At 43.6% G+C, this 14,112-nt stretch overlaps 1 protein-coding gene across 21 annotated transcripts in view; it reads left to right on the top strand.

The window, feature by feature from the left end:
• Positions 1-12,511, top strand: part of LOC125748508 (plectin-like) — a 137,190-nt gene extending 124,679 nt beyond the window's left edge. For 20 of the 21 annotated variants that reach the window (XM_049024729.1, XM_049024732.1, XM_049024731.1 and 17 more), the window contains 2 exons: positions 1,629-4,982; positions 5,286-12,511. In XM_049024729.1, coding sequence (XP_048880686.1) covers positions 1,629-4,982; positions 5,286-11,477 — 9,546 coding nt within the window. In that variant the 3' untranslated portion in view covers positions 11,478-12,511. The remainder of the gene's footprint in view (positions 1-1,628; positions 4,983-5,285) is intronic. The other variant, XM_049024745.1, reaches the window with a different exon arrangement.
• The last annotated feature ends 1,601 nt before the right edge of the window (positions 12,512-14,112 follow it).

Raw genomic sequence — 14,112 nt, 5'->3', positions numbered from 1 at the left:
ATCCGTAGTTCCTCCTTCTTTAGCCATAAGCCAGTCATTGTGTTCATTTTCAGAATAGACAGCTGTATCCGATTCTGTTCTCTGAGCTACTGAGTATGTTTCAGGCTGATAATCCCTTCCCTCAACCTTTTCTTAAATATTTAACACAATTTTCTTTATCCCGTTCTTTCTAATCCTATCTTCTTGCCTCTTTTGCTTCTCTACGCTGCTTGCCAGTGCTTTGTCATGATGAATGCTTGTCTTGTTTGGGCGCTAAAGAGGTAAATGATTCCAAAGCGATTTCTCTATCTCCGTGCCACACCCTCATTTAACACCCAGCACGCTGATCTCAGGGGTAGCCTGCATAAACCGTAAAAGAACAAAGTAGCTGTCCTGTGAGAATATAAAATGGTTAGGCTATGGTCTGCTTGCCTCATGTGTCTGACATCCCATACCGCTGTGCTCGCTGCGTGTCTGGCAGTGCGCTCTGCATCTTTCTCGAACCCGTGTCCCTCTCCTCTGCCCTTATTGCAACAGAATCACTGCCTTAGCACATAGCGGTTCACTCTCGCACATAGACCCAGGACACACGAGAGTAAAAGCTTTCACACCCATTATTTTTCCAGCCCATATCTTCCTCTATATTCTACTTCATTTTTTCCTCGCTGCTCCACTCCTGTGCTCTTTCGTACCAGTCAGATTATTATGTACAGGCTCTTCATTTACTGCTCATCCCAAAAGTGGCACACCACAGGTGTGACATAAACCAGTCCGATCCATCCATTATTTTTCTCTCCCATTTGCTATTGTTGTACGATCAAACTGTTTTAAGATGGATGTGGGGTCTCTGTTCCATACATAAGAACATAAGAACTATACAAACGAGAGGAGGCCATTCCGCCCATCAAGCTCGCTTGGGGAGAACTTAACTAATAGCTCAGAGTTGTTAAAATCTTATCTAGCTCTGATTTAAAGGAACCCAAGGATTCAGCTTGCACTACATTATCAGGAAGGCTATTCTATACTCTGACTACGCGCTGTGTAAAGAAGTGCTTCCTTATATCCAGTTTGAAATGTTCTCCCGCTAATTTCCACTTATGGCCGCGAGTTCGTGTATTTGAACTAATGCTGAAGTAACTATTTGGTTGAACAGCATCCCAGCCTTTAACTCCAATCTGAATGTTTCTTTTCTTTATTAATGACAAATAATGGACACCTACTTCTTGTCCTGAAGGAAAATCTGCCGTATTTCAATGAATTGTAGCAAGGACACTGCAGAGAGCGAATCTGTTTTCATTGTACCTCTTTAATCACAAGGCAGTATTTTTAGCTAGACTACTGACACTCGCTTGAAGATATGTGGAGAAATGAAAGCCTCTGTGCATCTCCGTGTTGCCATGTTAATGTCTGTCTCTGTCTTCCATACATTGCATAAATGTAACATGGTCTTGAGTGTCTTATCTAGAAGTCTGACATGTCTTCATATACTGAGTTTCATCTAGCATGTATAAACTAACACTTGCCTGTCTATACAATCTAATAACTTACCAGCTTACACATGCATGTGTTTGTAATCAGTCCGTCAGTCTAACATTTAACCCATTGTTCTCTAATTCATTTTTCTTTACCATTTGCTTCCACTAATACAGAAAGCTGCTGAAAAACTTAAGGAGGAAGAGAGGAGAAAAATGGCGGAGATGCAGGCTGAGTTAGAGAAGCAGAAGCAGTTAGCTGAGGCTCATGCAAAAGCCATCGCCAAGGCAGAGAAAGAGGCCCAGGAGTTAAAGCTTCGGATGCAAGAGGAGGTCAGCAAGAGGGAGGTCGTTGCTGTGGATGCAGAGAAGCAGAAGCTGAACATCCAGCAGCAACTACATGAGCTAAGGAACCTCTCGGAGCAGCAGATCAATCTCAAGAGCCAACAGGTGGATGATGCCCTGCAGAGCCGCACGAAGGTTGAGGAGGAGATACGCATCATCAGAGTCCAGCTGGACACCACCATGAAGCAAAAGACTACGGCTGAGGCGGAGCTGCAGCAACTTCGCGACCGAGCGGACAATGCAGAGCGCCTGCGGAAGGCTGCTCAGGATGAAGCAGAGAAACTCCGCAAGCAGGTCAATGATGAGTCCCAGAAGAAGCGCAAGGCAGAGGATGAGCTGAAGTTAAAGTCAGAAGCAGAAAGAGAGGCCGCCAGGCAAAAGCAAAAAGCCCTGGATGAACTGGATAGGCTGAGAATGCAGGCTGAAGAAGCAGAGCGGCAAATGAAACAAGCAGAAGTGGAAAAAGAAAGGCAGATCAAGCTGGCCCAAGATGCCGCACAGAAGAGTGCTACTGCTGAACTTCAGAGCAAACGCATGTCTTTTGCCGAGAAAACGACAAAACTCGAGGAGTCACTTAAACAGGAGCACACCACTGTCATCCAGCTGCAGGAGGAGGCGGAACGTCTCAAGAGACATCAAGAAGAAGCCGATAAAGCCAGGGAGGAAGCCGAGAAAGAGCTGGAGAAGTGGAGGCAGAAAGCTAACGAAGCACTCCGCTTGAGGCTCCAGGCTGAGGAGGACGCTCACAAGAAGAGCAGAGCCCAGGAAGAGGCAGAGAAGCAGAAGGAGGAGGCTGAGCGTGAAGCTAAGAGGAGAGCCAAGGCCGAGGAGTCTGCACTGAAGCAGAAGGACATGGCTGAGCTAGAGCTGGAGAAACAGCGCAAACTGGCAGAAGGCACAGCCCAGCAGAAACTGTCCGCTGAACAAGAACTTATACGTCTGAGAGCCGACTTTGACCATGCTGAACAGCAAAGGTCAGTGCTGGAAGACGAACTCTACCGCCTTAAAAATGAAGTGAGTGCTGCTGAACAACAGAGAAAGCAGCTCGAGGACGAGCTTTCCAAAATGAGGAGCGAAATGGAAATTCTTCTGCAGCTGAAGGCTAAGGCTGAGAAGGAGACCATGTCCAACACTGAAAAGAGCAAGCAACTCCTTGAAGCTGAGGCAACAAAGATGAGGGATCTGGCAGAGGAGGCTTCCAAACTGCGGTCTATTGCTGAAGAAGCAAAGAAGCAACGGCAGATCGCTGAAGAGGAAGCTGCCAGACAGAGAGCAGAAGCTGAGAGAATCCTTAAAGAGAAACTAACTGCCATCAATGACGCTACTCGACTTAAAACCGAAGCTGAAATCGCCCTCAAAGAGAAGGAGGCAGAGAACGAGAGACTGAGAAGACAAGCTGAAGATGAAACCTATCAGAGAAAGGCTCTCGAGGACCAAGCAACTCAGCACAAGCAAGATATTGAGCAAAAGATTAACCAGCTCAAGAAGTCCTCTGACACTGAATTAGATAGACAGAAACAAATCGTAGAAGAAACCCTCAAACAAAGGAGGATTGTGGAGGAGGAGATCCGTATCCTGAAACTTAATTTTGAGAAGGCCTCTTCTGGCAAACTAGACTTGGAACTGGAGCTGAACAAACTGAAGAACATTGCCGAAGAAACTCAACAAAGCAAGGTCCAGACGGAGAAGGAGGCAGAGAAGCTCCGCAAGCTGGTCCTGGAAGAGGAAATCAGAAGGAAGGAAGCAGAAGAGAAAGTAAGAAAGATCGCTGCTGCCGAAGAAGAGGCTGCCCGCCAGCGTAAGCTAGCACAGGAGGAAGTGGAGCGCTTAAAGAAGAGGGCGACTGAAGCTCACAAGCATAAGGAGGAAGCTGACAAAGAAGCTGAGAAGCAGATCCTTCTGGCCAAAGAGGCTGCACAGAAGTGCACTGCAGCAGAACAACAGGTCCAAAGTGTGCTTGTTCAGCAGAAGGAGGACAGCCGAGTTCAGAACAAGCTGAAGGAGGAGTTTGAAAAAGCCAGAAAGCTTGCCAAGGAAGCAGAGGAGGCCAAGGAGAAAGCTGAAAGGGAAGCTGCTCTCCTTCGCCAGCAGGCAGAGGATGCAGAGCGCCAGAAGCAAGCTGCAGAGGCGGAAGCTGCTAAACAGGCTAAAGCACAGGAGGATGCGGAGCGACTGAGAAAGGAGGCTGAACTCGAGGCTGTTAAGCGAGGCCAGGCTGAGGCAGCAGCAGTGAAACAAAAAGAACAGGCAGATGCTGAGATGGCAAAGCACAAGCAGATTGCAGAGCAGACACTGAAACAAAAGTCTCAAGTCGAACAGGAACTGACTAAGGTCAAGCTGCAGCTGGATGAGACAGACAAGCAAAAGTCTTTCTTGGATGAAGAGCTTCATCGCCTCAAAGATGAGGTCACTGACGCAATGAAGCAGAAGGCCCAGGTGGAGGAAGAGCTGTTCAAAGTCAAGATCCAGATGGAGGAACTGGTCAAACTGAAGCTCAGAATTGAGGAGGAAAACCAACGCCTGATCAGAAGAGACAAGGACAGCACTGAGAAGTTTTTGGCTGAGGAAGCAGAGAATATGAAGAGGCTGGCAGAAAAAGCTGCTCGACTCAGTGTAGAGGCCCAGGAGGCTGCCCGTATGAGACAAATTGCAGAGTCTGACCTTGCCCAGCAGAGGGCACTTGCAGAGCAGATGATGAAGGAGAAAATGCAAGTCATCCAAGAGGCCTCAAAACTGAGAACAGAGGCAGAGTTGCTCCAGAGACAAAAGGACCTGGCTCAGGAGCAGGCCCAGAAACTGTTGGAGGACAAGCAGCTGATGAAACAACGCTTACAGGAGGAGACCGAGGGCTTTCAGAAATCCCTGGAAGCTGAACGCAAGCGACAACTGATGATCACCGCTGAGGCCGAGGAACTAAAACTCAGGGTGACTCTGCTCAGCGACGCACAGACAAAAGCAGAGGAGGAAGCCAAGAGGTTCAAGAAGCAGGCGGATGAGATCAGCACTCGTCTGCATGAGACCGAGCTGTTGAATAAAGAGAAGTTCCATGTCGTAGAAAAACTGGAAGTCCAAAGACTGCAGAGTAGCAAAGAGGCTGATGAACTACGAAAAGCCATTGCTGAGCTTGAAAAAGAAAAGGATAAACTGAAAAGGGAGGCTGCAGAGTTACAAAATAAGTCAAAGGAGGTATTATTTCTAAAGTTTTATTATAAGTGCCATTTATGCTCTTTTAACAGTCTTTCCTACTAACTTAACTATGAGTGATGAAGTTCACTGTAACATTCGGCACATTCTATATAAGCTTTATATTATAATGGAAATACTTTTGAAGTACTGAATATTAATGCTTTTCATATAAAATAAATTATGTTCTTTATTGATTTAATGCTCATTAGCCACTAACTGGTCCACTTCTTACCACCCATATTAACGGGTATTTTGCCATAGTTATGCATTAATTAAAGAATTATTTTTTCCTTTTTTCTACAGACGGCTAATGCTCAGCAGGAACAAATTGAACATGAGATGATAATCCTTCAGAAGACTTTCACAACAGAGAAGGAGATGTTGCTCCAAAAAGAGAAACTTATCGAAGAGGAGAAGAAGAGGCTAGAAAAACAGTTTGAAGAAGAAGTTAAAAAAGCAAGAACCCTCAAGGATGAACAAGAGCATCAAAGAAAAGCGATGGAGGAGGAGAAGAGGAACCTTCAGAAGAACTTGGATGCTGCCCTCAAGAAGCAAACGGATGCAGAAGAAGAAATGCGCAATAAGCAGAAGGAGATGAAGGAGCTTGAAAAGAAGCGGTTAGAGCAGGAGAAGCTGCTGGCTGACGAGAACAAGAACCTCCGTGAAAAACTGAAAAAGCTTCAGGTTGCTCAGAAACCAGCAACAGCACATACGAGGGAGATTGAAATCCAAACAGAAGTAGTCCCCGAAGCAGAACTGGTTTTTGCAACATCAGTGGGAACATCAAAGGAGATTTTCAATGGCCAAAGTGGCAGGGATGATGTGGACAGGAATGGAGTCTCACCGTTGGCATTTGATGGGATCCGGGAGAAGGTCCCTGCAAGCAGACTATATGACATTGGCTTGCTGAGCAAAAAGGACTTTGATAAGTTAAATAAGGGAAAAATTACTGTGCAGGAGCTCAGCCAGGATGAAACCCTGAAGATGTACCTTAGAGGTACCAACTGCATTGGAGGCGTCTTAGTCAAACCTAACCAAAAGATGAGCATCTATCAAGCTATGAAAGAGAAGAAAATCACTCCTGGCACTGCACTGGTACTTCTGGAAGCTCAGGCAGCCTCTGGGTATATGATTGACCCAGTCAAGAATAAGCAGCTTACTGTCAATGAAGCTGTAAAGGAGGGACTAATTGGGCCTGAACTGCATAATAATATGCTCTCCGCTGAACGAGCAGTCACTGGTTACAAGGACCCATATACTGGTGGAAAAATCTCCCTCTTTGAAGCCATGAAAAAAGGTTTGATTGTGGAAAACCATGGCATTAGACTGCTTGAAGCTCAATTAGCTACTGGTGGAATCATTGACCCAGTTCATAGCCATCGTGTGCCTACCGAGACAGCCTACAAGCAAGGACAATTTGATGCACAGCTGAACAAAATTCTGTTAGATCCTACAGATGACACAAAAGGGTTCTTTGATCCAAACACTAAGGAAAATCTGACGTACTTACAGCTTTTGGAAAGGTGCACAGGAGACCCAGAAACTGGCCTGTTACTACTACCCATTACAGAGAAGGCTGCTTTAAGCGATAGAACATACACTGATGAGGAAACAAAAGATGTCTTCAGCAAGACCACTGTATCAGTTCCATTTGGAAGGTTCAAGGGAAAGAACATCACCATTTGGGAAATCATCAACTCCGAGTATTTCACTGAGGATCAAAGGAAAGATCTAATCCGACAGTACAGGACAGGGAAAATCACTGTGGAAAAAATCATCAAAATTGTTATTACTGTGGTAGAAGACAAAGAGAAAAAGAAAGAAATTGAATTTGATGGACTCAGGGGGCCTGTTCCTGCTACTGAACTTCTGGATTGCAAGATCATTGACAAAGACTTGTACAACAAACTTCACAAGGGCAATAAGTCAGTTAAAGAAGTGTCTGAGCTGGAGCCAGTAAAGAAAGCCCTGAAAGGTACTAACGGTATAGCCGGAGTGATCATTGAGTCAACAAAGGAGAAGATGCCATTCTATCAAGCTATGAAAAAAGATATTCTGAGTCCAGGCCCAGCTTTAAATCTTTTGGAGGCACAAGCTGGAACTGGGTTTATCATTGACCCAGTGAAAAATCAAAAGTTGACTGTTGATGAAGCTGTAAAAGAGGGTCTTGTTGGCCCTGAGCTACATGAAAAGTTGCGGTCTGCAGAGAGAGCTGTCACTGGCTACAAAGATCCCTACACAGGAAAAACTGTTTCTTTATTTGAAGCTATGAAGAAGGAACTCATTATCAGGGATCAAGGCATTCGTTTGCTGGAAGCTCAGCTGGCCACTGGTGGCATCATTGACCCGGTAAAAAGCTATCGAATCCCACACGATGTTGCCTGCAAGCGGGGATATTTTGATGATGAAATAAACCAGATTCTGAGTAACCCAACTGATGACACAAAGGGCTTTTTTGACCCCAACACCCAGGAAAATGTCACATACTTACAGCTCCAGGAAAGGTGCATCACTGACAAGGTGACTGGTCTTCAGCTTCTGCCTCTGTCTGAGAAAGCCATCAATGCAAAAGACTTTCAGACGTACACAGATGTACAAACTAAAGAGGCTTTCAACCAGGCAAGCATAGAAATGTCATCTGGACCATTCAAGGGAAGGAAAGTAACTATCTGGGAGCTAATCAACTCTGAGTATCTAACTGAGGAACAGAGACTTGAGCTGATCAGGCAATACAAATCTGGCAAGGTGACAATTGAAAAAATCATTAAGATTGTCATCACCATCATCGATGAGAAGGAAACAAAGAAAAATGAAGAGGTCACTTTCAAGGGACTCAGAGGTTCTGTCCCAGCTAGATCGTTGCTTGACTCCCAGATAATTGATAAAACTACATTTGAAAAGCTGCAACAAGGCAAAACTAGCCCGAAAGATGTTGCTGAACTTGACAAAGTTAAAAGTTATTTGCAAGGCACTGACTGCATTGCTGGCATTTACATCGAACCAACCAAAGAGAAGATGAGCATTTACCAAGCAATGAAGAAGAAATTACTAAGACACAACACAGGCCTCGTACTTCTTGAAGCGCAAGCAGCTACCGGATTCATTGTGGATCCAATCACAAACCAGCTGCTGACTGTGGATGAGGCCGTAAAGGCAGGCATCGTTGGCCCTGAGCTTCATGAAAAACTTCTTTCAGCTGAAAAAGCCGTAACTGGCTACAATGACCCCTACACAGGTAACAAGATCTCCCTCTTCCAAGCTATGCAGAAAGACTTCATCTTGAAGGAGCATGCTGTGCCTCTTCTCGAAGCTCAGATTGCTACTGGAGGAATCATTGACCCTGTCAATAGTCACAGGGTGCCTATGGAGGTAGCCTATGAGCGTGGCTATCTCAGCAAACCAATGTTTACGATTCTGTCCGAGCCAACAAATGACACCAAAGCATTCTCTGACCCCAACACAGAAGAAAGTGTCACTTACAAACAGCTAAAGGAGAAGTGCACGAGAGATCCTAAAACAGGATTCTGCTTGTTACGCCTTTCAAAACCAGAGTCCCCCACAGTGGTGGAGAAGACTTACCTGTACACTGAGGAACAAACTCAGAAGGATTTAGCTGACACTAAAATAGATATCCCACTTGGAGGTCATTCTGGACAGTCAATGTCTCTGTGGGATATCATGAACTCAGATATGCTCCCTGAAGAAGAAAGACTTAAACTCCTTGAAGAATATCGGTCTGGAAAAATCACAAAGGAACGAATGATCATCATAATTATAGAAATAATTGAGCAAAGGGAAATCATCAGGGGTGGGCATACTGCATCTTGCGACGTAATCAGACGAAGAGTTACAATTGAGGAACTATATAATGCTCACATTATTGACTTGGAAACTTACAATCTGCTGAAGCAAGAGAAAATAACCATTCGAGAAGTCATGGAAATGCAGACAGTGAAACAGTATCTTTTTGGCACTGGTAGCATTGCTGGGGTGTTGTCTGATGCCTCCAACCGAATCAGTATTTATCAGGCTATGAAGAGAGGACTAATGAAACCTGAAATTGCTATTAGTCTTCTGGAAGCTCAAGCAGCAACAGGGTTTATGATTGATCCAGTCAGGAATGAAATGTTAACTGTTGACGAGGCTGTCCGCAAAGGTGTTGTGGGTCCAGAGCTCCATGACAAACTTCTCTCTGCTGAGAGAGCTGTCACTGGTTATAAGGATCCTTACAGTGGTAAAATTATCTCTCTGTTCCAAGCAATGAAGAAAGACCTGCTTCCTGAAGAATATGCCCTAAAACTGCTGGAAGCACAGGCAGCCACAGGTGGCCTCGTGGATCCAGAATTCTACTTCCACCTTCCCACTGATGTTGCCATGCAGCGTGGATACATTAATAAAGAAGTCAATGAAAAGCTTTCAGGAGATGTTAAGGGTTATACTGACCCTGTCACAGATGAGAAACTATCGTATGCCCAACTGCTTAAGAGGTGCAAAATTGACAAGGGCAGTGGATTGCGAATGCTGTCACTGGCAGACAGAAGATTACTGTTCAAGGGTCTTAGGAAGCAGATTACTATAGAAGAATTGATACGCTCCCAGATCATTGACCAAAAGACAGTCACAGAACTAAATGAAGGCCTTGTTACAATTGAGGAGGTCAGCAAGGGGCTCCAGAAATATCTTGAAGGCACAAGTTGTATTTCTGGTGTATTTATCGAATCTACAAAGGAACGTCTGTCTGTTTATCAAGCAATGAAAAAGAATTTGATCAGGCCTGGAACCGCTTTTGAACTGCTGGAAGCTCAGGCAGCCACAGGATATGTCATTGACCCAATAAAGAACCTAAAGCTGACTGTAAATGAAGCTGTCAGGATGGGAATTGTGGGACCAGAGTTCAGAGACAAACTTCTCTCCGCTGAGCGTGCTGTCACAGGTTACAGAGACCCATATACTGGAAAGACTATCTCTTTATTCCAGGCTATGAAAAAAGGTCTCATTTTGAAAGACCATGGAATTCGCCTTCTGGAAGCTCAGATTGCCACTGGCGGCATCATTGATCCAGAGGAAAGTCATCGACTTCCAGTAGAGGTGGCCTACAACCGTGGCCTTTTTGATGAAGAGATGAATGAAATTCTCTCTGATCCATCTGATGACACCAAGGGATTCTTTGACCCAAATACTGAGGAGAACCTCACCTACTTAGGGCTGATGGAGAGGTGCATTACAGACCCAGATACAGGCCTCGTTCTCCTGCTTCTGAAGGACAAGAAGCGAGAGAGAAAGACATCATCCAAGTCTTCTGTTCGCAAACGCAGAGTAGTCATTGTGGACCCCGAATCTGGCAAAGAGATGTCTGTATATGAGGCATACCGCAATGGACTTATTGACCATCAGACCTACCTGGAACTTGCTGAGCAGGAATGTGAATGGGAGGAAATCACCACTACCACCTCTGATGGGACTGTGAAATCCATGATCATTGACAGAAGATCTGGACGACAGTATGACATAGATGACGCTATTTCAAGAGGCCTCATTGATCAGTCTGCTATGGATCAGTATCGTTCTGGCACTCTTTCCATCACAGAATTTGCTGATATGTTGTCTGGTACCATGAGTGGATTCCGATCCCGTTCATCCTCATTTGGATCCACTTCTTCCTATCCCATGAGTCCACTCCCATCCATCAAGACCCCAACAACAGTATGGAATGATCCAACTGAGGTAACAGGCCCAGTGGCTGGAATCCTGGATACAGACACTTTAGAGAAGGTGTCCGTAACTGAAGCTATGCATCGAAACATTTTAGACAACATCTCTGGTCAAAGACTACTGGAAGCCCAAGCATGTACTGGTGGTATCATTGATCCCACCACGGGGGAGACATTCTCTGTTGCTGATGCAGTGAGCAAAAACCTTGTTGATAAGATAATGGTTGATCGCCTCAACCTGGCTCAGAAAGCTTTCAATGGATTTGAAGATCCTAGAACCAAGACTAAAATGTCTGCTGCTCAGGCCTTGAAAAAAGGATGGCTTTATTATGAAGCTGGCCAGCGTTTCCTTGAGGTCCAGTACCTTACTGGAGGATTAATTGAACCTGATGTGTCTGTCAGAGTCTCACTAGATGAAGCTATCAGAAAGGGTACTTTGGATACACGTACTGCCCAGAAGCTGCGAGATGTGAGCGGCTATAACAAATACCTGACCTGTCCCAAAACCAAACTGAAGATTTCCTACAAAGATGCCATGGACAGAAGCATGGTTGAAGAGGGATCGGGTTTGCGTCTTCTGGAGGCATGCTCGCAGTCCAGCAAAGGCCTCTACAGCCCCTACAATGCCAGTGGTGCTGGGTCAGCTGTGGGTTCCCGGAGTGGATCAAGAACTGGGTCTAGACAAGGCTCAAGACGAGGAAGCTTTGATGCTACTGGCTCTGGTTTCACCATGAACTTCTCGTCCTCCTCCTTCAGCTCTTCATCCTACAGCCGCCGATACTAAGCCAAGCCATTGCATTAGTTATCATCAACAAGGCCTTGCCAATTTGAGGAACAACAAATCTTTGCAACAATGCTTCCAATGCACTTGTCAGCTTCATAATTTATAGGAAAAATATTCTGCTCTGCATGTGGTTGCATTAAATCATATTGCATTAATGCTGGATATAGTTATATATAAAGATCTCACTTAATGCAGTGTATATTCAGAATGATTCTTTTAGGGCTTATTTTATATTCTGAGATAAATCTAATTTCTGTGATTCTGTTTATTTGTGCAACAAAGTGCATATTTGTAAGGTTCTTGAACTCATTTAATATGTTTTGAATTGCTCAGTTTAACACTTTTTTGGTGTTAAGTAACACTATTTCGTGTTGTATATTATGATTAACACTACATATAAGGAATTTCCCAAAAAGTTATATCTGATAGAATTCTGACAGACGTATATAAAAACAAATGTATTTTTTCATGTTGTCTTCTGGTTTTAGTTTGAGATGTGTTTATCGGACATGCTGACCCAGAATTTAAAGTGATGCTCTTTACCCGAATTAAAAAAATATATATGGCTTTATACTCTGTACATGTATAGATATTTGATCAGAGATATTTTATAGGGTGAAAACTTTCCAGCAAAACATAGCAAATGATGAGCTTGCTGTCTGCAGAGCAGAATAAAGATAACAAATTTTATCACTGGAATAAAAATGCATCAAGATGCCACCATGGGAAGTCTTTTGATTTGTTCAACCAGCCTGCATTGCATAGATCAGTATAATCATTTCCCGGCTCAAAGTATCTGCATTAATACTCACCACAGACCCCTGGCACCACCAAGACACCTCAGATTAACGGAAAACTCCAGCAAATATTTTTGACCCAAACTATTATTTTTACTGGCTTGGTCCACCCTATCCACCCTCAAAAACTTGTGTGTCAAGAAATCCTAAATGGTATCAGCTGAAGATTTTGAGATGACCTCAGAAGACTCCTGACTCCACCGAGAGTGAAACTTCTAATACCTACATGCACCAACACTGACAGTTATGCATAAGTCTTCGTAAGTGACTCCAGCCCATGTCAGCCTGTTCACTCTGTACCCTGTCCTGTTCTCTCCTCCATATTTTTCTTCAGTCTTTCTTCAGTTTGTCCTGCTTCTCTTTCATCCCGATTCACTTGCATTAGCCCTTGAGAATAGTTCACAAGCTTTGGTTAGTCCTATGGTAAATTTCAGCATTTCTTACGTCCCCATGATTACCGGCACCTGTGCTGGAGAGTCCCCTATGGATTGGTGCGTGGATGTTTTCATAGGGAATCCTTAAATTTGATTAACTGAATGTTAATGCACTTTTATTTGCCATTTACAAAAATACAAATGCAGGTACCTATTTGTTCCCTATTTTGTTTGAAATATTGTTTATAAGTATCAATAATATTCATATATTATATAATAATGTTTTGAACACTGAAGTGACTTTAGTATTCTATTAATGATTTAATAAATATTACATTACTAATAAAACCCTGAAAAATGCATTTTCTTCCATGGATCACAGCCAGGATTAGCTACTGTATTAGTTGATGGGACTGCGTGCCGTTTCGCCCTTACAGTGATTGGTTGGTTATTAAATGTTGTGCAATTTTTCTTTTTAATAGATCAGCATTGGGCACAAAGGTGGAGGCATGGGTGTGCAAGCAGCTGGAACTGATCAATATCTTTGCAGAAAAACCCAAAGGTCTTCTTGTCAAGATATCCAGGTAACAGTTTGATATTGTGTGTATGTGTGTGCATGTGTGTGTGTATGAAAAACTGTTTCCGTGTAAAAGCAGAGATGAATAAATTTAATTAAATGACTCATAAGTTTATTCCCTAAATCCTTACGTTACACTCAGTCCTTCCCCACATTTTCATTTATTTTGTATCAGTTCTGTTCATGTCATTCATTTCTGTTTGTAGATCACCCTCCAGTGCCCTTATACCTTCACCTCATCTCCCACACATGGAGAGCCAATGTTGCTGATGCTCTGAGGTCATCCTGAAACCATTGGCTGCTGCGCTCCCTTCACCCACCAATCAAAAGAAACCTTTATATAGGCTTAACTTCAGAAAGTAATCTCCAGTCCAGTACCAGCCAGCATTGTTGAAGTGCCTTATGTTTTCATTTTTTGCTACATAACGTATGAATAACGAAGTCAAGGTGCTAATTGAGGTTTACAGCATTTGTGGCTAGCTGCTCCCCACCACAAACACATTATAAAACAAGTACAAGGGGAAGATCTGCTAAAATATAACTCAGTGTCGATAACACATTTCAGTCTCTAAAATTTTCCTGACTGAACATAAAAACAAGTTAGGAAAAGGGGTTGTCAAACATTACATGATGTAGTAAAGTTTATTGAGACAGTAATTTTTCATTCTGTGTTTATTCAAACCGTACACGTCAGAACAGTTAATTTCGCAGAAATATTTTTGGTGTGTATTCATTTCTAATGATGCCAGGCTTTACCTGCAGTTTCACTGATTCATTTCCTCTGCACCTCTTATTTTGCCATCTGTGTTCTGTTGTTCTTTGAAAGTACTTGACTGTAAATCATGTTTTATTTTCCATCTTTTTTTGATATATATATCTGTATTTTT

The sequence above is a fragment of the Brienomyrus brachyistius genome, chromosome 9 (genome assembly GCF_023856365.1).
Source record: "Brienomyrus brachyistius isolate T26 chromosome 9, BBRACH_0.4, whole genome shotgun sequence".
Taxonomy (NCBI): Eukaryota; Metazoa; Chordata; class Actinopteri; order Osteoglossiformes; family Mormyridae; genus Brienomyrus; species Brienomyrus brachyistius.
Note: the sequence above shows the minus strand (reverse complement) of the source record. Positions and strands in the feature narration are given on the sequence as shown.